Source organism: Atractosteus spatula, chromosome 5 (assembly GCF_055471065.1).
Source record: "Atractosteus spatula isolate fAtrSpa1 chromosome 5, fAtrSpa1.hap1, whole genome shotgun sequence".
Classification (NCBI taxonomy): Eukaryota; Metazoa; Chordata; class Actinopteri; order Semionotiformes; family Lepisosteidae; genus Atractosteus; species Atractosteus spatula.
The window spans coordinates 47825728-47852354 of NC_142710.1; the positions used below are offsets into that span (position 1 = coordinate 47825728).

The following is a 26627-nucleotide window of genomic DNA, read 5'->3' on the forward strand; positions in this document are numbered from 1 at the left end:
ACACAGACTTCAGTGAATTTGATTTATTTGACATGGAATGGCCCAATACAGGAAAGCACATTTGCTAATTGTTCAGTTTTCATTTATTGATAAAATGGTGGTGTAATGGTAAGCATTGGTTCCTTGTAGTGCTGGAGCCCTGGGCTTGATTCCAGACCTGGGGTGCTGTCTGCATGGAGTTTGTATGTTCTCATGGTGTCCATGTGAGTTTCCACCCACAGCCCAAAATAATACTATTGGGCTAATTGGCTTTTGGGAAAATTGGCCCTGGTAAGAATGCGTGCGTGTCTGTGTGTTTGTCTGTCTGCTTTATGATGGACTGGTGTCCTGTCCAGGGTGTACCCTGCCTTAAGCCCGTTGCTTACTGGAATAGGCTTCAGCTTCCCATGACCCTGAATCTGAAGAAGCGGGCAGAAAGTGGATGGATTATTCAGAAATCACCCTAGATTTGATTTTCTATGTCATGAGATCTGTTTAGTAATTTAATTATACATACATTCTGTTACTTTAGCTGTTGCTCCTAGGTACAAAGAAACTGTAAAAACTGTATTGGCTACATTTGCTCGCTTTTGCCTACCACTTAAAAATGTCTGAGCACTGAGGCACAAAAACAAACAGAGTCTGTAACTCACTGATTAAATTCATTAAAAAGCATTTGCTATTGAAAGACTTTATATCATCCGTGACTGCCTAATAATTGAACTGCAGTCAGACATACAAAGAATTAGAGTACAAAATTGGATTTCTGCAGTTTATTTCTTTGAATATTTGCGATGTTCATGTAGATATAGAAATTGTAAAACAGGACTTCTGTGTTCTGAAAAGCAAAGGCATCAGCAGTGAACATGTACCAGCTAGGCCTGAGGGACACATGTGGATGCTTGCCTTTGTATGCACACAGTCTCAAGCTGTTAGCACTCTCTAGCTGTTCTGGAGCTGTTCTTTTTATTTGATGAAACTTGTGAATAATTGCCTCCAATCAATGGTGAAAGGAGAAAAATTAAATGTATGTACATTGTTAGCAATTGAGAACAGTTTTACAATGTCCTCAGATTGTGATGGAAGTTATTGATAAGTTTACCAGCAGAAAAGGAAGAAGAAAGGTATTTTAAAAATGAGTGATGATAATGCTTGTAATCTAACCGTTGAGCTGTCTTATTAAATATATGTATAATTTATTTCCTCATTAATACCGCTGCAAATTCATTTTCACTAACTGTAACATTGCTTTTGTACTGGTCTGACTTGTTTATTTCAGAACATGAAGACGTTATTAGATAACTGTGCTACATTTATTTATGTTGCGTCAACAGTGTGTAATGACTTAAAACTGAGAATTAAACAGTTTGAGAATGTGATGAGATATAGAGTTGAATATACTGGTGTTCATGCATTCTTGGAATTTCAAAATGTGTTTGTATTTCAGTGGAAGTCTGTGGAACAATGCACTTTTTGCCTAAGGCCTTTCTAGGGCCCACCTACAGGTTAATCTGGCCCCGACAAGGAAAAGGTGCATGTGTCCAGTGTAGAGACACTCTGGTCATTCTGTCTGCAGACAGCAGAGCAGGTCAATTGGAGATTTGCATTTTGGCTACACACATGGCAGGGGAATATGTGAGGAAAGGGGTGGGTCCTGGTCATGTGCTCACCACTACAGTGACAGCTGTGAGTAAACTGGGATTACAGGACAGATGACTGTTTTGGGAGCCTCTTGTTAGACATACTTTATGACGTGTTTTGTCCATTGGTATTGGTGCAGAATAAACTTAAATGGTGGTAGCCTGTGTCAAGATGCTGTTTTTGGTTCCTTACATTTAGGCTAATATAGAGGAGTCTCAAAAGGATTTGTTGATGATCATTTCTTTCTGATCATTCTGATTTGTCCTTCACTTTATTACCTGTTTAGTGGGATGATAACCTGCTTCACGAGGTGTTTGGTCTGGGCTTTGCTCGTTGAAGACCATTTCCACCATCAGGCCCATGTCTGGTGCTTATGCTCATCTCGCCCAATTCATCAGTCACTGCTGCAAGGCTTGATTTATCGGATAGGTTACCTGTGCTTGCCTTGTTTTCATGTGGGAGTGTTGTTGTGCCAAACGAAAAGATCAGTCTTCCTTGCAGCTGTTGTGAAGCTTTCCTGTCTTAGTCTTCCAGCTCTGCCAGTGAGTTGGTTTTGGTGTTGCTCATTGCTTTGGAAATCTCACCACGACCTTGCCCTAATTGAGTGGCACTATTAGGAGTTGAAACATCACTCTCTGGGCCTTCGGAGCACAGAGACGTCTCCACCATGAAAAGACTGTAATCTTTAGAGAGGACGTCCCCTTAATTTAGTGGGCAGAAATAGCATTTTTCATTTTCTCACCTGACATTGGTCCAATCTTGGCCCAGGCTGATATTTCTTTTGTAGCTAAATTAGCCAATTTATTGTTTGATCTATATAGTAAGTGCTGTTTGTAATAAAATTCTTACGTATCGACCTTATGTATTGGACTTTTATACAGTTTCATTGACCATCATACATAGCTTATTTTTACAAGTCATTTGCTGTGTAAGATAATAGATGTATAAAATCTTAAGTGGATATGAGTAATGGCTTAACAATTTACAAAGTATACAGTCTGATATTGAATAGATTTCCACACAATTTTTTAGTAGTTTAAGCATACATCACAAAGTAACGTAAGAGATCTAACTGAAACAGTGAAAAATATTTTTCCCAAAACCAGTCATACTCTTTAATCATTTGTACAGTACAATTTACCAGTCCTTCATGATTGTAGTGCAAGCGCATTGCAGTAGATCAAACACTAATGTAATGTAATCTTAATTCATGTTTTAGTAATACTGCATGAATTTGTGAAATAGGATTGTAATAGCTGTGTACTCGCATTGTAGTACCTTTTTATTTAGTACTGTATCTCATAGTTCTTGTCTGTTATGGAAAAAATCAAAACAAAAAATGTTGGTTTCACAAAGCTTTCTTAGTTTTACATAAACTATCAACAGTTGGAATTTTTATTTAAACTATTCAGGAGGGGAAATATTTGATCTCTGGCTGATTTGTGATGCATCAAAACCTCCAATTCACCCTTTTCAATAATTAAACTCATGAAGTGCAGAATGATGTTAAGGTAATAGTTTGGTGTTTTCAGTAATTCACAAGGAAATAGGATTATTGAACTGCAAACTGAAATACTCTCAGGTGGTTAAATAGGGATACTACTTAGTGGATTGGATTACTTGGCACTGGCGGGTTGTTCCATAAGCAGCTCATGTACTAACATGAAAGCTCTCAGTGAGAATGTTAGAATTACTGCTGTCAGATCCAATTATGGCAAATAATATGTCTTTCAAGCAGATAAATAGGTAATTCCCTAAACAGTGATCATTTGGAGTCTGAGTAATTTATGAATTCCAAAAGATTAAGGTTCAAATTGCTGTGATTTCTTTCAGATTTTCCTTAAAACTGTTGTGTTGGAGTCAGAACACCCATAAAACCAAACTGATGAAGCTCAACTGATCTGGCTAATAGGATTTCTTTTTCACGTTTGACAAGGTAAGGGTCCAGTAAATACCATGCTTTATTCTCAATGGTTTGAAGATCACAGATTCTGTGTACGTTTAACTCAGCAGTGATGAGCTTTGATTTATCCCTATCTGATCCATGATAAACACAATCATAAAGACCAGTAACTGCAGACTACAGTACGTCAAGCTTGTACGTCTTTCCTATGCTCCAACTGCTACTTCTGTATCGGCCTGCACAAAATAATCAATGAATAACAAAGTGTTGAATAGCAGTACTTGTGCACGTCTGTTATCTAGAACACTGTGACTCCAGAAATGAGCTACCACTGGTACTGAAAATTAAACCTTGTTGCCTGATGGCAAATAGTTGATTAGTTGCTTCTGTAGTGTGAAGGTAATTTTTGGAAAATAATACTGTTGTTATTGATTTACTTTGTCGGTATTAATCAAACATCCTGGCACAAACCTATTGTAATGGCTGCTGCTCATGGAAATAAGCAGTGGTCCGAGGTCCCAAATTAGTGCAAGACGGAATAGGCAGTGGAACAGGCAAAACACAGTTCAGAGTCATGGTCCGAGAATGTAGCAGGGTTCATTGCCAGGCAGCAGATAGACTAGCGAAAGCACTGATAAGCAGAGTCCAGAACTGTAATCAGGAAACAAGCGAGGGTTGAAGCAGGGATAATCGGAGACACAGCACAAAAGGGAAATCCAGTGCTGGGGTCAGAACTCTAGGGTCTAGAGTCCAAAGAGAAACACAAGCAAGGGAATCAAAATATAACCTAAGGCACTGGCTCTGAACAAACCTCTGTAACAGCCCAGAGTACTGTCACGGCAGACATTAAGTAGTTTATTCCATATAATAGGTCCAAATTATGAAATGTCATAACCCATATAACTTTAAATGCCACAAAACACCTCTTAGCCTACTCATTGGACCTTATTCTTCTTTGAAGCACAGATGTAATTATTGAAAGTACATGTAAGGCTGTAGTCTGTTTCCTTTACATTTGCAGTATACTACTTGAAATCATACAAGAAATAGTAAAAATTAATGTATTTGTACGCTGTCGGAATGTTTGTATTATGACTCTCTGTCGTGGCGGGACTCGGGGTGCGTTCCAGGAACAGCAAAGTACCCAATTGCAGGGAGCAGGGCAGCCGAATTAGGCTCCCCAGCCAGCTACAGCTCCACACCTGCCCGCACATATGACCACCTAGCCCACCCGTGCTGACACAGGCTCAGTACAGAACAGGACGGAAGAGTGGCAGGCGTCCGGCCATCGAATGAGCCCACAGACAGGTGCTGTGCTTTCTTTCGCCATTTCTTTGTTGTCAATGCTGTAGCTTTTGTGAAACTGTATTTGCGAAATACACAACGGATTATACTGTTTAATGATTATATTAAATATATAATCACATATACAAAGAGATCCTTGTATCTGTCCACCTCAGTAGTAAGTTTGACGTCATCCATCTTTGAAATGATTCTTGAACTAAGCTTTTCTCTGAGTGAAACATGATCCAAGATGTGGTTTTCCACTTAATTGTTTTCTTGGCAATGACATTATCAACTGGTCATCCATTTCAACCACAGGGTTTCAGATGTCAGCTAGTAGTGGTATTTGGGCTCATCAACACCTCTGCAAGCGTCCTAGAATATTTCAGGTGTGAGTTGGCCACTGGGACATATTGGGATGATATAATGAAAAAAATATCTATATTACAGTGTGTAATTAATTACACATTGTAATAGTAACTCCTAATTTTTACACATCAGGAATTAAAGTTGTGTGAATGCCTTTTTTTCCTGTCATTATATTTTTAAAGATATACATATATTTTGGCCAATGAATTGTTCATATTGAATAGCTTGAAATGTAAGGACAAGAAAGAATGATGTATTTTTGTGAACCAATTGCATGGAAAGCTCAAACAAACCAGAAGAGTTATTCCTGTGTAGTTTATCCTGTCATGTCAAAAGAACACCATTGGAATGAATTAATTCCACAATTAGGAGAATATACTACCGACATGTTTTAAGAGAAGAAAATGTTTTTTTGATGTATGTAACGTAGACCTTAGTAGTTTATCATGCAGAGAAGAGTTTTTAATGTAGTAAGTAGGTAAGTAGACACACACATAAAACTGCATCTGTGAATAGAACTTTATTCTGAGAATCGAGGTTGTAGAACGTTATGGAGTGTTCAAAGAACCATAAAAATGTATGTCACATAAGTGGTTCATAAGTAATTCACAAGGGTTAATAATTTCAGTCTTTTTTGGTTACAGTGACGATGTTCCACCCCTGCTTCACGATGGTTCATAGCAAACATATTGCTGAATCACAGTGATTCATTGTTTACATATATTAAAGCCATGCATGTATCTTTGTAATGAGTTTAATGTGGTACTTAAGCTTACACATAACCTTAATTACTTCACACATTTGTCAGTTTTTAATGTGCATGTCCTGAGATGTTCATGACCCAAAGTGTTCCATAGGCAGGCTGATGTCAGATGCAAGATAAAAATAAAACAGGTCAACATTGGTCCTAGTGTACATTAGCCTTGAAAAAGATGAGTTCAGATATTGTGGCAATTAATGATAGATTACTTGTTGCCACATTCATTCCTGGGAATGCACTTCAATGTAAAGATCAGACTGAAACAATTAGGACAGGATGAGCCTCATCTAAGGCTGCACCAGTTATACCGGGGTAAGGAGCATGTGCACAAATTTACAAATTTTGGTATCAGAAAAAGAAGTGTTTACATGGCAGTACTTTTAAGGAACGTAGTAGTTTTCCCTGCCTCTTGATTGGAGGAGTATTTGCATGGAGAAATACTGGAATAGGCACCTTGAAATATCTTTCTGAAAGAATATGGAAACATGAATCGTGTAAATTTCACTTTGGTAGTGCTATGAAGTGCAGAGCTGGAAGTGTGTAGGAATACGAAATACAGAACTGAAGCAGATCCGTTACTCATGAACAAATCACTATTGAAGAAAAAAAAGCCAACCAGATTTGTCCAATGCTGTATATTACACACTAAAGTTATGTTAAAAGTTTTTGCTCCACCTGTGTGTTTGGCCTTCAAGGGCTATTGTGAAAGAAGAAATGCAACTCTAAGCAGGTGTAACAGTAAGCCACATGGTGGAGCGTGTTATTTAAGAAAAACACAACAATTTTTATTACACTCATGTCTGTATTAATCACCTCTTGTTTTTCCCAGAATTATATTCTTAAGCATTGTTGTGATTACAGATATAAATAGAGAAGGTTTAATGCTCTACAGTGTGCTTTGCATATTATATTTCAAATTTTAATGTGCAGATATTTGCAAAATTGGATCGGTATGCAACATTGAGTGTAAGCTGCTGTTACTTTATTATTAAACCCCAATATTTTATTTCCTGCAAAAGCAATGTGATATTCAGTTGTAAGCATGTTAATGACGTGCAGGGTCTGGGGAGCAATAGCACTGCGGAAGCTGAATTGTGTCTGATAAATGACCTGGAACAATTGGATAAGAGAAAAGTAGTCCGAATAGTGCAGAATTTGTTTTTTGGACTGCTTTGGGGTTATAAATATATTTAAAATAAAAATACAAATTGCTAGAAAACTAAAACATTTTTGAGAAACATAACATCTTTTACGTTAAGCCCATCTGCAGAATTGTCGTTGTCACTGTGTTCACAATTAAAGCATTAATTCAAACAGACCCATCTTACAGAGGAGTTTTATTAATAACTTTGCAGCATGTTGAAAACTTGTGTTCATTGACAGTTCTCACAGGCTAACTCTGTTCACTGTGTTATCCTTGGTACTGGACAAACAGCAAAACTTTGTCTGAGAGCCTGTATGATAAATGTGAAATGGAAATAATAATTATTGTCAGTGTTATTATAATTATTTAATTGGTGTTTGTACATTGCACTACAGCTGGAGTGGTGTTTTGGTGGATAAAGCCATCTGTCCGTTACTTGATGAATGGAGACTGTCGTCTTGTGGAAGGGCCTTTGTCGCACACTCTAGTGATTCCATAATCTGTCTGCTGTACAACACGCTCTCCTTTCCCCTCCCCGGGGGCTAATCTGAATGAAGATGAGGAAACTGAAACGGCTGCACAAGGGCTGGTGGCGTAATGCCAGGCTCTTCAGGGGAGTGTTTGATGTGAAACTCGGTGGAAGTATCTTGTCCTTTTTTTAGTTCTTCGGCAAAGACTTGGACTGTATGGTACAAAGAAGCCTTGCAGTCAAACAAAAACATTTTGTTTACAATATTTATCGTGCCAGCAGGGTCCCAAAAAAGTCGATTTAAAAACCAGACACTGAAAGGTTTCGTCTGGAGCAGTTGAGTACTTTTGATTATTGCTCTGTACCACTTGCAGTATTTGTTGTTTAAGAAGGTGTTAAAATGCCCCTTGCAAAAGGAGAGACGTAAACACTTGATTTATTTATTTTTTAACTGTTTGCTATCTTGTGATTAGTGAATGGTGTGGTAGTATGTTCAATGTCTGCACTTCTTTAATCCTGGTCTGTGGGTAACCGAGCCAGACCCTTTCTGGTATTTGAAAATCTCAGTTAAATCATTTCAGTTTTTTCTTTGTTAGGAGTTGCAGAGACACAGATCTTTACGTTGTTCACATGCAGGCTATTTTCAAGTCCAGGGATGTTTCTGGAATCTTTTGGCTTCATTTTATTTCAAGAGCAATTGTATCTTTTGTGCACTGTTGTAATTAGAAAAGGATTCTAGTGTGTTGCAGTGAAACATTTTCAAGTGTGGCATTGACTTTCTACATTTGGATTCAACTGAATGCAGAGCACTATGTGGATTTTTTAGTACATATAACTATCTTAATAACAATAACCTGCTCTTGTGTAAGCAAACGCCTCCAGACCAATTAGCCAAGTTTAGTTTTTAATTCTAGCAGATTTGTTACTGTAAATATATCCTGTCTGTATAAGATTATATTTGTAAGAGCAACAGATCAAACATGCTGCCTGTAACCCCAGTAGATTAATAATATTGAAGACTGACCTTGAAGAAGAGGGGCACAGCGAAGTCATGGTTAGCACTGCAACCTCACAGCTCTCGACTCCTGTGTTCGAATCTGCACTTCAGTGTGGTGTTTGTATGCTCTCGCTGTTGTCATGTGGGCTCTTGCTGGGTGTTCCAGGTTTCTCCCATCTTCCAGGGTCAGGCTGACTAGGTTGATCAGTGTCTCTAAATTGTCCCTGCATATACACCCTACTATTGACTGCTGTCCAGTACAGGGTGTAGTCCTTTCTACACCCTTGTGCCCAATACTTCTCGGATAGAACAACTATGACCCTTGCCAGGAATAAGTGGCTTTCTCTAATGGGTAAATGGACCTTCAAGAATGTATTTTTGGGAAAATAAAAAAGCCACCAACTTCTACAGAGTAGCTGAAAATGACATAGGGTGCATAACTTGACATGGACAGTTTGTCTAGAAAGCGTATGAAACCCAAAGCAGATTAAACCAGTGGTTGTCCAAGGTTAACAACACATGAAGGCCTGATCCTAGAATGCTGGCATTTTCTTAATAGCACTACAAACCTCCCAAGGCCCATTTTAACAGTACGCAGTGCAGCGATTCAGGATAGGCAATTAGGGCACACTTGTAGATCCTGTTTTACATGCTAGAGGCCTGGCTGCATTACCATCTGAAACACCTTAACTGGTTTGGATAAATAAGGTCAGAAAACAATACAGTGGACCTTTGAAGCTGGAAACATCAGAGTTTAGGAAGATCATCACTGAAAATGGGCTTAGATATAAGCAACGGTTTACATACCTTTCTGTATTTTGGGATTGTGTATCAGATTAGATATTGTATGTACATAGGATTACCTGATGACTCTGTAATCAAAGTGTGAAACAGTGAAGCCTTTAGTACACTTGTGGTGCAATTAGGAGTCCCTTGAACTATGCAGAAACATAGTGAGGACTAAAAATCATGGGTAACTGATTTTGTTTTTGGTGTTTATGGTGAAAAGGGTGAGAAAAAAATCTGACCTGTGTGGTACTTGTGACAGACAAGCTTTTGTTTGCATGGCTGCATGCAGAATCATCAAATAGCATAGTTTCATGAAAAATCAGTATCCTAGATTATTGACTACACGTGAGCATCTGTTTGCAGAGATGAACTCTTATTTGGAACTGCACAAGAATTAGACCATTCTCTGCAGAACATAAGTGAGAGACAGTGTTGATATGTTTAATTGGTGGCATTAAGCACCTTCGATGAAGCATTAGAAGCCAATGTTGTAATTAACACCTGTGCAGATAAATATTCAGTAAGAAATGTTAACAGTTCAGAAGTGCAGTACACTTCTCTAAATTATTTCCTCTTCAGCTGAAGATCCTTATTAAAAACAAAAGTATATTAATGTATTTTTTACCGTGGGTGTTTAACTAACACAATCACTGTGTATAATAAAGATTCCATGCAGCAAAAGCAAGTTCTGAACCCAGTATTCAGACCACTTCATTTCAGTGTTATTAGTTTTTATTCAGTGAGGAGATGAAACCTGCAGTATTCTTCCACAATAGTTCAGTGTATTTTGTTATGACAAAAGATGTTTTCTAGGTAATGTGAAAAGTGAGTTAAATGAAAAACAAATGTATGTTGCATTGATAAAGTTTAGGTCTCCTATGTCTCAATTTTGTTCTCCCATGAGGGAGCTTATGTGTATTATAAAGCACCAAATTATGAAATATTTGATTGATTACAACACATTTATGCCCAAGTAGCACACAGTGATTAAATGTTTACCAAGAATTGAGAAATTACAGGTTTCAGATGGCATACTGTATGTGAAGAACTTCACCAATAAGAAAGAAATAAGAACTTAAATGACCTACATTTCACAGAGTTAAATAATGAGACTTTGGATAAATTTACAGGAATATAAAGTTGCTCTTGTTTTATAGGTGTGTTTTACTATCCGTTACTTATCTATTGCATTAAACTACTAAAGGCCTGGAAGGGTTCAGCTGTGCAGACTCAACACTTGGACTTGACTCAGAGAAGCTGCAACAGGGTTTATAAAATGTTTACAGTAGTCATCAAAATATGGAATTTTGTGCGTTGTCTAAACATCTTCAAGAATTTGGTTTAAGTACATCTCTCAGTGCACAATTATGCATTTTCAAAAGGCGCAATTTCACGAGAGAGAACGCTTTAGCACGTCCCTTGCGCTGTGTAAAAATGTGGAGTATTTATTCCTTGATGGTGCAGTTGCACTTTCATCCTTGTGGCACTGTACTGACGCAAAAGCTGGAACTGAGGGAAATCTGAACTGACGTGCTGTAAAGCTGTCGGCTTTAAGGAAGCGGAGCCGCAGCATGCCCCTATAGCACCTCCCACACACAGAAAACCAAGTCTACATTACTGCCGCTGTGATATCGATGGCAACACGTACATCGAGAAACAACGTGTATGTTTTGTTGGCGTTTCTCAACAAAGGTGGAGTTAGTTCTGTAGTCATGAAAATGTGTCATATCTCAAATTTACAGAGGCGCCATCAGCAGAAAAAGTGATACATTGATTTTATTTTACAGTTTTGTTTTTACCCTTTTTGGCCGCTTCGTCGGGAAAATGAAGTAAAATTAATCCATTTATTGAACTTTGGAAAACTTGTATACGTAGTGTGACAACGTCATTCATGACCCTTCTAAGTTGTGTCAAGCGTAGTAGTAACGCGCTACGGTGTGGCTGATATGCTTAATATGGGGTGAGTTTATGGGAAGTTCCCTCCGTTCTCTTAAATGACCTGCATTCCCTGTTATTCCGCGCTCTTGTCGGCGAACTCCTTTCAATAGTTTGGTTCCTCCTTAAAAGTTTTATCTTTTTCCTTAATCTAGGATTGTACCATTAAGAAATATATACGGATCTAACGAACACCGTTAGATTGTTTTATTTATACCTGTATTGGCTATGAGAAATAAAGGGGGAGGCAAGCGAGCCCAACTGTATCCCCCTCCCTGCCCACTCTAAAAAAAGACCCTGATGACTACAGGACCTGTCAGTGAACGCGAGAAACGTGTGGTGTACGGCGTCATCGCCAAGTGGAAGAATTGCTCTTAACCACCTTAAACGCTGACTGCTGCTTTGTTACATTGTAGCGGAAAGAATGTCGGAAAGGGCCGATGATGACGTCAGGGGGGAGCAGCGCAAAGCGGCCAGGCAGCTCAGGCAGCAGCAGCAGCTCCAGCAGGGAGAAGGCTCCACAGCAATGGCGACTGTAGGGGAGCGCAGATCGCTGCCCAGTCCAGAAATCATGTTGGGACAGCCCTGGAGCAGCTGGGTCGATGCTGCTAAACTTCACGGGAACGACGGTGAGCGGTTCTAGCTAAAAATCTGTCCGATTTCTTTTCGGAAACAGAAAATGAAGAGCTCTTTTTTTGCTTTCTTTTTTGATTGCGTGCAGTTTTTGGGGGAAATATTAAGAAACGCTGCTAGGAGTAACAGCAACCCAGCAAGTGTAACTATTTTCTCTGACTGGTGTGTCACGGTTTGCCTCTTATTTTAGGTGCGGAATCGGAGGAAAGTTTGAAAGAGTGCGGGAAAAATCGAGAAGCAATGAGACTCTGCAGGGAAGGTGAGTGATCTTTTGTGGAAGGTGTGTTTTTGTTTGGTGGTTTGCATAGACTTAATCTACCGGGCAGAAATCTGTCCTGCGTCTGAAGCAAGTGGATTTGTAGCCCGGGGTGGTTGAACAATTGGAGGGACCGAATGTTTTCTGGGGGTGGGTGGACTGGAGTTTGACATTTTCAAGAGCGCTTCCGAGAGGCGACAGGTCTAACTTCGCGCAGCTGATGTTTGGGAAGGTGCACAGGTAATAAGTGTTTTTGCTGTACGCCGGGAGGGAGGGGCAGAGACTTGTACAGCAGCAGTTTTAAAGTTAGCAGGAGTGCTGGGACTGTCATTAAGTCCCAGAATTGTGCTACTGTACCCGTTGGAATCCTTCCTGGTGACTACCAGCGCAGTTAAAACATCCGCAGAGTGTGACAGTTTTGTTTTTGCTTTATATCATATCGAAATTACAGGTAATGGTTATAACATTTGAACACACAACCAAGAAGTGCTAATTATTTAAAAATGAACTTATCTTCTTCTAGCAGCAGTGTCAGTGTGACTGAATTTAAATGAAAATGTTGTACTACTCCAAGATTCCTGAGAAGAAAAATGTTCCACCAGTGGCACAAACCTTGTATTTAGGAGAAAAGACAAGCATGTTTAGAAAGCTCAAGATGTCTAACAGTTCCATGCCACTAGTGATTAAAAACTTTTTTTAATGCGACCGGACAGATAATCTTGGTTTTATAGTCATTGGAAGACAATAGAAGTACACATTAGGAACACACTACCTGCTTTCAGAATATAGGCAAAATTATGAAGTGGCGCCATTCAGTGTTCATTAGAACCTGTTAGAAACTTGTTCACTACAATGTGCATCACTTTCTCTTCCTTTTGAACCAAGTTTTCTTCTCCAGCACCAATCTATGATAATGACAGAATTTTGTTTTCTGATTTTTTAAAATTTAAATTAAATTTGGTGTCTAGTAATCCAGTAGCAAAAACTAGCATGCTGTAATGGCCAAATAAAACATTCTCCCAGAAGATAACCACAGTCATCAGCCTCTGTCAATGAGAAAAAATAATAACCATTGAACACTGAAGCCTATATGACATTCTCAGCTATCATATAATTTGGATGACTAGAAGATACTTTGTCGCTCTTATTGAGTGGTACTGACACATTGCACAGACATTGGGAAATATTATCTGGGAAAGTGCATTTTCTGCATTTGCTAGTTCCTTTGTTTTTGTTAGGTTAAAGATTTGTTTACTTATCTGTTTCATTAAAGGCCACATACATGCTCTGTTTTGAATTGTCATGAAACCAGTTTCACAATGACTATAGTTAGATTCAGCCACTACTCTGATGCCTTTTACTGTATGTTCATCATTAGTCTGTAGTAGGGTGGGAAGACACATTAGGTTTGTAGGACCATATTTGCTTCTGCCTGCATGCAACACACTTCATTAGTTGTGTTCTAGGTGTTACCCTAGTCTTGAAAATTATTTAATAATTATTAATATTTTGTTTTTAATTCTAAAAAATGTTATGCAAGGCATTCATAACTATACTCCTGATTTAAAGAGTATGAATAGAAGAATAAATATGCTCCTGATCAGGTCATAGTGTGTACAGTAGTTGTAACAGTTATAATCACTAATGGTCAAAAGGACGAATTTACGCTTCTATCGATGGAATAATTTCTGAGAAGCAAGAGGTGGCTTTCCATGCTTTGTCAGAACACTTATCTGACACTACATTTGCATGGGCAGACAATGGTTTTAGTGTCTACACATAGCACACTTAGCAACAAATTAGTCCTCTTAGAACCTTCTGCATTGGACAGCGTTTTTGTTCCATAAACCACAGTTTAACTTTTACAATATTTTTTTCCAGGTCTACTTGTTTCTTGGACAGTTGTTAGGCATTGTTAATAAAACAGATCATATATATTTGGACCTTTCTTTTTTTTTTGTTCTGTTTTACATAAGTAACAAGTTAAACGATATCGAATTGTTGTTGTACGTTTAGCAGTAAGATTCAAGCTATACCCTAATGCCTGCTACATGTTACTGTATGTTCATCAGTAATCTGCAGTGGGGTGTTATAACAACATAAGAAGCCAGCACCCAAAATATGCACTGTTCACTACATCTTCAGCATAGTTTAGTAGAAATGGTCTCAAAGGCTGGACGTGAAATTGATAGTTCCAGTGGAAAGTGTGTGTTGACAGCATTGTGAATTTGTTTTTGAAGGAAGTGAGGTATGCTCTGTTATTAGAAGAGATGAAAGAGCACCTCTTACGACTCCATCATCTTAGTGCAGGGAAGGTAGATTGCTGTGACTGGTCTCTCGCTCAAGCCCAAGTAAAATTTAGATTAAGAGCATCCTTGTAAAATAATTTTGCATATGTCCTCTGAAGTTAATTGAGTTGTTGACAGTCAAGTTAAAGAACGAATAGAGGCAGTTACCATCGCAGTGATCAAGGAGTTATGCTCACAGACATGCCAGCTCTGCTTATAGCTGACAACTCTGTGACTAGTTGTTCCAGTTGTATGTGTGGTTGTCCTGCAGGACTGGCAAGGTATTTTCTAATCCTGCCAGCAGATGCAAGCACCGGCTTTTTAACAGCTGCTTTGTATTTTTCATTTTGCATTTGCCATATTTGGAATCTGTAGCTTCTTTTCACCTCAGCTTGCAGCAGCAACCCCTCTACTGCATGAATTTAGCCATAATCTTCGACATGCTTGAAGCCCCACATCGTCTGACTTCAGGACCTATAGTCACAAGGTTTCTCACCTCTAGAGTATTAGACAGGGTGCACGGCGGTTCACTTACGTTTAAGGAATTGTTGGACTTCCAAAATGCTTAGCCATTAAATCCACTTGTTGACAACACAAGCTGAACTCTAAAGTCCATACTAGTCCACCAATGGTTCCTTGATTTGCTAAGTGACAGTGACCTCTGTGGCTTGAGTTTGCCTGGAATTCTTAGTGTTGCAGCTCAGAGCTGCATCGGTTTTCCATTAACGGCTGAGCATTGTGAGGAGAGGCAAGTGACTGCGCCGGGTTCATTTAAGAAAAGCATGTATAGTCACTTTCCCTACTATTTTCCCTACTCGCCAGCAGCCATATCACCCTGCAACTCACAACTGGCAACCCACTGAAGCTAAGCAGGTGTGAGCCTGGTCAGTACCTGGATGGGAGACCTCCTGGGAAAAACTAAGGTTGCTTCTGGAAGAGGTGTTAGTGGGGCCAGCAGAGGGCGCTCACCCTGCGGTCCATGTGGGTCCTAATGCCCCAGTATAGTGACGGGGACACTGTACTGTAAACAGGTGCCGTCCTTTGGATGAGACTTAAAACCGAGGTCCTGACTCTCTGTGGTCATTAAAAATCAAAGGGCGTTTCTCGAAAAGAGTAGGGGTGTAGCCCCGGCGTCCTGGCCGAATTTCCCATTGGCTCTTACCAATCATGGCCTCCTATTAATCTCCATCTATGAGTTGGCTTCATTACTCTGCTCTCCTCCCCACTGAGAGCTGATGTGTGGTGAGCGTTCTGGCGCACTATGGCTGCCGTCGCATCATCCAGGTGGATCCCCATTACCTGTAAAGCACTTTGAGTGGAGTGTCCAGAAAAAGCGCTATATAAGTGTAAGCAATTATTATTATTATTTTGTTATTAAGTTCATGGTTGTAATCTGAGGTGACAGACAAATTATATTTTTGGATTATGGACTATGAAGACCAGTAATGAATGAACCAGATTTTAAAAAGTGCATAAAATGTTGGGTTACCCTATCATGTGTCACTAGAAAATGACAGTAAATAAGTTTAAAATGGGAGGAGGCCATTTGACCCATCATTAACTGGTTATTAGCAGATAACTAATCCAAGGATTTTATCTAACTGATTCCTGGAAGCATATGTAGTATGTAGTATTAGTAGTTTGCCTCCTGTTTTTTTTTTATTTTAATTGTGCTTCCCCTTAGTTTCCACGTCTTTCTGTTTGTTTCTGTTTGTGAACAGTTTTAATAATTTGTAATTCCTTTCTATATATAACATAAGTTACAACAACAAAAAACTTCTTCACCTCCAAGGACCAAAGCAGCAGATTCACCTGATGCTAAAGTCTTCCATTGCTCTGAATTTGTCAATGCATTTCAGGATTTTGAACATTTACCTTAATGCATTTATACAGCACTTTTAATTTCAAAAGATCCAAAGGCAGTTTACAAATAGGATAGGACTTTCTTTGTCAATCCAAAGTGCATTACAAATGACCAGAGCAGGATTTAGCCAGAATAGTGAGTTTAACACCCCTACTCTTTTCGAAAAGTGCTTGGTTGAATAATCAAGTAGTCAGGGCGGAAGGCTATGTTAAGAAAAGGGTGAAATTGCAGCTGACGTACCACTACAGAATACTGTATGGCATTTAACTATTGTAAATAGTGACACAGTGGGTGATAATTAGGTAATTAGATTAATATAGTAATTCTCATAAAAGGGCATGTACAGTGCTGGTGGTAGTTGGAGGTTTTTGATTGGTATTTTCTTGTTGTTGGGACCTGAAAAGGCAAACACTGGAGCTTCCTGTCACATAATCACTTTCAACCGCTTATCCAATTCAGGGTCATGGTGACCCGGACCCTGAAGAATTCTGAAGCGTTGGACAGAAGGCAGGGTACACCCTGGTTGAGATGACAACAGGGCACATAGAGACACAAGCACACACACACTCAAACCAGTGCCAATTTACGGAAGCCTCTTAACTTACCAGTCTGACTTTGGACAATAAGAAGAAACTGGAGCACTCTGATGAAAAACCTTGTGAACATGAGGAGAACCTACAGGCTCCACCATTACCTACAGGCACCCCAGGAAGTGTACCCAGGGCCCCAGTGTTCTGAGGCAGCAATGGTAACCACTGTGCAGCCCACTCTTAAACTTAAATTCATTACAATAAAATTGGTTGTTGTGAATTTTTGTGTGCAGATCCTTATAAATGACCTGGGTAATGATTGGGTCTGTCCCATTCAGGATCTATTTAATGTCTCATCCTCCTTTTTAAATTTTGGTTGAGAGGGAAGAGTGCCACCTTCTTGCACCACCCGAAGCAGTAACCTAGATTTCCCCGGAGTCTCTTGATTCCTGTACACATCAAGCGCTTAGCTTCTGAGATCTAACTTGAATTAGGTGCTCTTGTAGTTTTATCTGTTCAAAATTAATAACCTTTATTTTACCTTTCAAGGTATATAATCTCATGGCAGGTCCAGTTCTTTTAGGCCAGGGATCAGCAATGTGCAGCAAGGTGTACCGTAAGTGAAATTGTTTGATTGGTCTGTCTAAGAAAACCATTCAGTTGGTTTGTTTACAGTATTACTTTTAGCAGTGCCATCTTGATTTGTAGGAAAGCTCACAATGTGATCTGCTAATCACGTTTTTTGTACTTATTTAGAAAGTCAAGCATGTTGTACCAAATAATGGTTCCTAAGAAAGCAAAGTTGGGAAGATGAAAACAGATTTTTTTCAACATGAGCATGACAAACATGCTGTTTGTCCTTTATTAGAAGAGTGTTACACAACATTTCCAGACAAAGCAGGAGCAACACTTCAAGGCTGACTCAATCAAATGGGCCACAATGTGGTACAGAAAGTCTTTACTGACCTTTGTGTCTAAAAATTCACCTATTAAACTACACAAGCAAAGCATGGAAAAACCAATTCCATGATTGGGAATATATAAGAGAGACTTTTCTCATTTGTTTGGATGTTTTGTTCAATCCTTTCCTAAATAAAGAGACCAGCATCTCCAGAATAAACAACTTAACTACATTTGCTAGATCATTGGCCAGGCTCATAAGCAAAATAGCCCAAAACTTTAACAATATTAAAGTTATTTAGTGTTACACTTTATGAGAGTCTAAATGATGTACCATAGTAAGAGTGCTTGTGAGACACTGTGACTCAGATGGAATTCAAGAGGAGTTATTCTGCCTAAAACTCACAGGTGACGCAACAATGGGCTGTGTAACTACTGTTTTTACCTGACATCACTGTGCATATAAACAAACTCTTTCTCTGTCTGCAAGGTTCAGATGAAGCTTATGTCTTTTTGAAACTTTTCTGGAATCATTGACACCTTGGCCTTATGCTATTTTCAGCATCTTAAAGCCAGCAGCTATATCACCCCGCAATTCACAACTGGCAACCCACTGAAGCTAATCAGGTGTGAACCTGGTCAGTACCTGGATGAGAGACCTCCGGGAAAAGAAAAAGAGGGGTGTTAACTGGCATCCTGGCCAAATTCCCATTGGCCTTTACCAGTATTGGCCTCCTAATACTCCCCATCTATGAATTGGCTTCATTACTCTGTTCTCCTCCTAACTGATAGCTGATGAGTGGTGAGTACTGGTGTGCTATGGCTGCTGTTGCATTATCTGGGTGGATGCTGCACATTGGTGGTGGTGGAGGGAACCACCATTACCTGTAAAGCTCTTTGAGTGGAGTGTCCAGAAAAGCGCTGTATAAGGAATTATAACTATCATAACATCTACCATCAGTGTTGCCGAGATTGAAATGTACTTGCAAAAATTGGCATCAGACTTTTCCGTCACATTTAAGGGTTGTGTGTCAAGTTTTGGCCCAATATTTTCTTCTCTGATGAAACCAGACAACTGACCAGCCACATGGATTTGACCGTGGTTCAGTCGATGTGTACTGAGGATTTTGAAATGCAGCTCATCTAGGTCCATCAGTCTGTAAATCAAGGTTATCAAAGGGTGAACACAGCAAAGGATGGCAAGGGCAAGGATCAAACTAAGCAGTAAGATCTGTAGCTTAATTTCTTTTTTTTTATCTTTTCCTATTTTAACTTTTAGTTATTCAAAAATGAAGTAGGACTGTTATTGACGTTAAAAGTATTCCAGTGGCATGAAGATTTGTAAATGCAGAGTGGATGAGTTAACTCTTGGCACGCCCCTTCTGAAAGGTTGCCGACCCCTGTTTTAGCCTGTCAGAGCAGGACATTCCTTTAAGCCTGTGAATGTATCCGGTTGCTCCTCTTTGGACTGATTCCAGAGCAGCAATATCTTTTTTGTAATGTGCTGACCAAAATTATACATGGTATTCTATGTGAGGTGTTACTAGTGTGCTGTCCATTTTTAACATTTTAAAGTGAGTTGTACTTTGAAACTATATCATAGTTAAAACTTTGAAACTGTTTGTCAGCTGTGTTAAGTGGTTCAAATGGTAACATACCAAGGTGGAAAGGATAAAAAGCATTAGAAGCATGTGTGAGACATTTGCCTATATGTATTCTTAACATGCTGCATTTATTGTTTTTCACTTAGTGGAATTGAGTGGTTGGATAGAAAAATCCCTTAGATCTAACTCTTATTTACAGTGTGGAATAAGCAGTTAATAATATAGTTAGTGTAACAAATATTAACTGAGGTAGTGTTCAGCTGCCTGCCCTGCCGGGTTTAACTAATTTATAGGTCGTGTTTAGTCTGCATGTTTAGAAAATTGCAATCTATGAATAATCAATAAATAATTATGGTTTTGTTCCCCTTCAATGGGACTTTGTCTCAAGGAAGCTGTTTTGTGACATGCTCTCCCAAAGCTCGGCTCATAGGTTAATTCTGTCCACTTTTGTTCTGGGAAATCTTTTTGCAGATATCCAGGCTTCATTATGTTACTAACAGTACAGAATGCTAAAACTTGACAGTGGGACCCCATTGAAAGTTTTCTTTACGGCGTTTTCAGTAATATAAACTGAATGCTGGATTGTGATCTCAAAAGAGCTGGGTTCCAGCAGAGCTAATGTGGGAGACCCCACATTATTAGACCCCACAGTTTGAACATATTAAAGTGTCTTTGAAAGGACCAGGACCGCCAGGACATATGATGTTTTTTTGGCCTGCGTTTGGAGCGCTTGAAGTTGAGCGTTAGAATCTGACTAGGTCAATCCTAGTCCACATAGTCCACATCAGTCTATGTTCGTACCAATTTATGTTGAAATCAGTCAAAGCTAAAGTAACTTTGTCACACTACCACCGAGGTTTGAAACAGATAATATTGCCAGCCTGCTATGATATAAGGTTCTCAAAAGCTGAAGTTCATCAAGTTTTTAATTAATTGGCCTTTCTCAAGAGTGACCTACATTTGTACCTTCTTTACTCAAGGAAAAACATTAAGGTCCAACTTTAGATTCAAGCTCACAACCTTTCCGTTACAAGTCCAGAGCCCTAATCACAGCACTGCAACTTATGTATTTTTACTGCACTTGAGTTTGGTTGATGTTTTGAGTCCCACGTACAGTATGTTTCATTTTAATTTTTCTTGTTACAAAACTGACTTTTAGTGCACCTCTTTTTTGTACTTGTTTTATTGCTGAACTCTAGAGCCAGTACCGTTGAGAATACTGCCTTGCACAAAGCAAGCTGAGACTCATTCATTACTGTAAAACAGCCAGCACATTGTAGGTCATGAAATGATTGTATCCTGGCTCGAGAGGCTTTTCTGGAAAATGACAGATTTTATTTTTGTGTATTTTTATTTTACAACAGTAACAGGGATTAGAGTTACTGAAGGTACATTTTGGACCTCCAAAATAGAACAGAAACTGTTCATTCAAATGCACATTTTGTTATGCCAACATTCAGGTAGGGCTGGACTAATTTTTACTTGGGTCCTCATGATTACTCATGAGTAATGTGAGTATTCACATTAATACATGCAATCGTATATATTTCATGCCTTAAGACTTTCATGTAATAAACCATGTTCAGGTCTGCAATTTCTGTTTCAGGATTACACAAATTTGATCATATTTACATATTTTGAGATTTCCAGTTTTTCAAACATTGATATTACTCTTATTTTTCATAAGTAACACCATACACACTTTAAATGTCAAGTCAGCAATATTCACCAAGGCTAAAGGCATTTACAAAAACTGGACTTATTTTATAGCCTGGGTTAAGTTCTTTTTTCTTCACAGGTATAAAGTTTTAAAAATTGTTTTCTTTAGTCGTGTCATAGATGCAGTTATTCTTCTGTTCTGAAAATCTTGGACTACAACAGATGCATATATTTAACATTTGTAGTGGTTTTGTTTTGTCCTTTTTAAGATGTGTGGTGCAGTTTTTCTGACAAACTCTTCTGCCTTCATTACGTTTTGCATACCCTTGTTTATTGTTAAAAAACAATAGTGAATACTTTTTTCTCTATATACCATTATAGGTACACAATTGGTTCTTAGATAAAATGTCTGTTTTAATATTGATTTGAAGTGTTACTTAAGTGAATCATAGTGTATAGGCTATACTTGGTTGAACATTAAGTGTATATAATTCAACATTAAATGTTAATAACCTATTTTACATATAAATGACAATTACCTGTTGAAAGCAACTAAAGCAAGAAAATGCTATAAAGCATTGTAGTTACAGTATGGTGGGCTCTGCAGAGAGGATAAAGGTACTGTCAAATGTAAATGTCTTCACATGAAATAAAATAAATCATTTTAAAATTATGAACTCTGAAACAAGAATGTTTATACAGTTGCTCTCCAAAATTAAGGAGCAAATGGTGTCCAGTAGTTATTTACTAGACCTATGGATGATGTACCTTGGAATACTAAATTTAACTACTTAAGACCTGTCAGAGGAAAGGAATTGAATTACATTGACAGTGACACTGCAAAGTAGCCTGTATGTACTATGAGCTACTAGGTGACATACTAATTACTCACAAATAAAAAAAATTGTATACAAGATTTATCCAGTCTCTTATGTAATTAAATGCCAGGCCCACATATTCCAGCCACTGAGTGAAAATAATAATAATAATTGCTTACACTTACAGTGCTTTTCTGGACACTCCACTCAAAGTGCTTTGCAGGTAATGGGGTCTCCCCTCCACCACCACCAATGTGTAGCATAACTATGGCGACGGCAGCCATAGTGCGCCAGAACGCTCACCACACATCAGCTCTCAGTGGGGAGGAGAGCAGAGTAATGAAGCCAACTCATAGATGGAGACTATTAGGAGGCCATGATTGGTAAGAGCCAATGGGAAATTTGGCCAGGACGCCGGGGTTACACCCCTACTCTTTTCGAGAAACGCCCTGGGATTTTTAATGACCACAGAGAGTCAGGACCTTGGTTTTCCATCTCATCCAAAGGATGGCACCTGTTTACAGTATAGTGTCCCCGTCGCTATACTGGGGTATTAGGACCCACATAGACCACAGGGTGAGCGCCCCCTGCTGGCCCAACACCTCTTCCAGCAGCAACCTTAGTTTTTCCCAGGAGGTCTCCCATCCAGGTACTGACCAAGCTCACACCTGCTTAGCTTCAGTGGGTTGCCAGTGTGAGGTTGAGCAGTTTTGCACATAAAAGAAACTGTTTCAAAGTTGCTTGAGGAACAATTTTCTGAATAAAACTCAATGTAAACTTTTGTAATGTGTTTTTGACAGGGGGGTATTACCATTAACTATTTAGACAGGAAACATCAGAAGAGTTAACAAAAGCAGTTCTGGAGAATTAATATTATGGACTGTTATCATTGGTATAATGGAGCTCCTTTTATATGTTATTGGTCCATTATTTAATGAAAAGGTGAAACAGATTTGTGTTTGATTTAAGAATTGTTCAGTGCACTATTTTCATGTTTAAATAAGTAATAAAATAACCAGATAACTGTGAAAGACAGCTTTCACAATAACTGGCTTTAAAACAAGGTCATATTTATTCTGTAGAGAAGTCTTACTTGATCACTTCTTAATTGGGGAACTTAATAGCTTTGCCTGTGATGATGTTTTTTAGAATACCTTATTCTATCCGGAAAAGTGTTTGGTGTTTGGTTGATGTCTTCTGTGTAGCTGATGAAGAAGAACAGTTCCAGTGCATCCATTGTTCATCAGTAGTGTAGTATAACATTTAAATAAGTAGTCATAGCAAACACTTTTATCCAAAGAAATTTAGACACCTGTGAATGAAAGACTGCTGCTCACTCTCAGTGGGACTTTGAATTGTCTTCTTATCCCAGTGAGACAGCACACACAGGCTCAGTAAAGACTGTGGGTGTGAGACAGAAAGTCACTGTCAGTGGGGTTCGAATTAGAAACTAGATAAACTTACCTCTACATTGGCCAGTAGTACATTGTAATATCATATTCTACATGTGTATCTACAAACACCCATAAACCTGTTCCAACCTGTAGCAATGTAGTGATATCAGACTTGAATGGCATGCTCATGTAGATATGAGTACATTGCTGGTCACGTGAAGAACAGTAGTTCAGAAGCGGACATTTGGCTCCAGGTATCCAAGAGTTAACAATAAATACTAGGGGATTGTTGGTCAGGGTTGGTGCCATCAACATATAGCAACATTTGTAGCAGGCCCAGTGTGATCACAGATACCTTAGGGAACATTTTAATCATCTTCTGATTTTCCCACCATGGATTTTAATTTGATTTGCTTGCTCCGATTATTTCAGGAATGATGTTTTTAGTCCTGTTAGTTTCCTCTATGTAAATTCATATTCCACACTAGGAGGCTGTTAAATGCATGTTTTAACTATAAAACTAGAAACTATATAGCTTTTTTTGTATCCAGTTTTATGTACCACTTATGAGACTGGGCAGTGGGCCAGTTAATTGACTATAGCAATGACTGACTTCCTGACTTTGAACTGTAATTAACCTGTATTGCTTATGTACAATGAAGTTTATGTACAGTTTTCATTAAATAGCCTGGGATACCTAGAAAGGTGCAGTTTATTGTGCACTTTTAAATTGTGTTTTGGACATTATTGGGATTATTTACCATTTACAATTTTCAGCAATTTACCAGTAGCAGAACTTAACTCTGAAGCTGAGTTATTAATTTAATAAGGAGAGAATGTTTTTGAAATGCAAAGCTACAATGAACTTTATAATGCAGTAGTTACAATTCATGTTTCACGATTTTAGTCTTGTAAATATTTAAGAGCTTTCGGTGTGTAAATTGTGCTTCAGGCTTTTTTTTTTGTTGAAGGTGATGCAATCCTGATATGTTACAACTGTAAAACTCAATGTTGGTGGAGTGTGGTTTTAACAAATGTTTCCTTGAGGGAAAAAAATCGGGAAAATTGTAACATTCAAATGTGATAGTGTAATGTTCATTTTAGATGGTTATATTTACAGAACATTTTATTGTAACATATATTCTGGATGAGATTAAAAACATTTACAAGTACAATAATAAATGCCTTGCAGCTCTATATTAAGTCATATTAATTTTACTCAATGTGAAGTCTTTGTAGTTACCTAAATAACGGGAGACCTTAACCCCATCCACCCATCTCATCCATTTTCTAAACCACTTTATCCAATATTGGGAGCCACCCTATTGTTAGTCCAGTGCAAGACACACAAAGACACAAGCATGCACACACTCACACCAGGGCCAATTTTCCTAGAAGCCAGGTAACCTACCAGTACGACTGGAGGACACTGGAGCATCTGGAGGAAACCCACACAAACCCAGGGAGAACATGCAAACACCATGCAGATAGTACCCCAGGAATTGTACCCAGGGCCCCAGTGTTGCGAGGCAGTAATGATTACCAGTGTGCCACCATGTTGCTCCATGTCAAACTCTAATAAGAAAAAAAAATATTCACCTGCTCACACGGTAAGGTTGGAATAGCAGATATTTTCCTAGATTAACTATGAGTTTGAATTGTAAACGAAATACTTCCTGGATCATGCAGATCAAGACTGGAGTGGCTTTTAATGTTGCTCTTAATTTGTCGTCTTTGAAATAATTCAGGTGGGTAGCCGCATCAGCATGCGTAGGCTGCAAAGGAACAGGTAATAGGTTTATTCCATGCTGAAAAGAGAAGAAAGAAAACACAACATTTTGGCTGTGGAGCCTTCTTCGGGTGTCTTTAAAATAATACACAAATGTGTTTTGCTTTTTTTTCCTTCTCTGCACACCCCTGGAAATCTATGAAAATCAATTTTCATGTATTTAAGCCTTTTAATTATGACAAAATAATGCAATGTTGAACATCCCAGGTATACTGTATTTCATTCAGAAATGAAATGCCAAAAGGTCTTCAACAGGAAGGAGTAAGAGGCCTCTCATGTGGATCACCTGGCCTCTCACGCGACGCATGAGAGTAAAGATGCTCACCTGCATAACTCTCTAGCACAGGTTGTGCTCTATGATAGACTCAGGCTTGGTCACTAGTCCACTGCCAGAGAGCTGTCCCTTGTGGCTGCTGTTGGTGAGGGGCATGCCTCTCTGAAGAAAGTAATAATCTTGTAGAAAAGAATATACCTCATGCACATAAAATTTAATATTATATTCTAACGACATTAGTCAGTTTCCTGAGGAACTGAACGGTATATGGCAACAGCTTATTGTAATGGTGGGAGGCAACCGAGTCCCAAGCCTCATGCTGCCCACACTGTTTTGAAACCAGCTGAGCCACTCTGCACCAGCTGATGTCACAGTGCATATAGACCAGTTACAGTCTGGCTTGTTAATAGCAAGCAGGTACTCTTAAATGGTTATTCATACAATGATACCCATTTTTTGAAAAATTCTATGAACTTGAGTACATTTCAGCCAATATAAAAGTAATCCAGTTTCTGAAAGACATATGGTGAAACTCATTTTTGCCTGACCAAGGTGCGCCAGCTACCACTCACTTAATGCCTTCCAGAAATGTGTATTTAAATATTTAGTTCCAGTATGTCATTTGTGTTTGTAAAAAGACTGTCCTGTTTTTCTGAAACTGTCTTATCTTTTTCAGATATGCCTATTTTTGGTCAGTGTCCTGCTCAAGATGATTTTTACTTGGTGATGTGTAACCATTGCAGTCAGGTTGTCAAGCCACAGGCATTTCAAGCACACTATGGTAAGTCAGTGTTTTTCAAGGAATTTACTCTTTATAATTGTTTGATGTATCGGCTGTCCACCAAAAAGAAACTATGGCAGTGTGGTGTATTGCTAAGGTATAAAATGTACAATAAAATAACTATATATATGATGAATAATTCCTAGAACACTGTGCATTACTCAGTCATCTGAGTCTTCAAGTTGTTCATTTTGGTTCTCTAAAAGTCACTCAGAGGGTGTAAAGCCACTTCCTAAAGTCATCCATGAATGACATGTTTGTGAGGCCTTGCTCTTTGCAGATGGATTCTTTGGTTGTCAGATAGTATCTTGGCTGTTAACAGCTTCCCCCTCAAGGTGACTGTGGATGTGCTTGACCCTGATCCACCTGTCTTGTTCTGACGTTGTTACTCTTGACTATCCTAAATGTACCTCATTATGGATTGGAATATCCCAGATGGTCACTAATGATGTTTGGGACATCTGAAACACTTCACAATGACTGACCAGGACGTTCCTGCTTGAAGAATGCCCAACACATAATAATTGCATTATTGCGGTGAATGAGATGGAAAATCTTGTGAATTTA

At 38.7% G+C, this 26627-nt stretch overlaps 1 protein-coding gene across 2 annotated transcripts in view; it reads left to right on the forward strand.

Annotated features, from left to right (window-relative positions):
* The window catches only part of atxn7 (ataxin 7), a 58908-nt gene that overhangs the window by 3108 nt on the left and 29173 nt on the right, over positions 1-26627 (forward strand). Inside the window, exons 2-5 of one of the 2 annotated variants that reach the window (XM_088917868.1) lie at positions 3454-3556; positions 11687-11899; positions 12094-12162; positions 25956-26060. In XM_088917868.1, the coding sequence (XP_088773994.1) occupies positions 11695-11899; positions 12094-12162; positions 25956-26060 (379 nt within the window). In that variant the 5' untranslated portion in view covers positions 3454-3556; positions 11687-11694. Of the gene's footprint in view, positions 1-3453; positions 3557-4800; positions 4832-11686; positions 11900-12093; positions 12163-25955; positions 26061-26627 lie in introns of those variants that run through there. The other variant, XM_088917867.1, reaches the window with a different exon arrangement.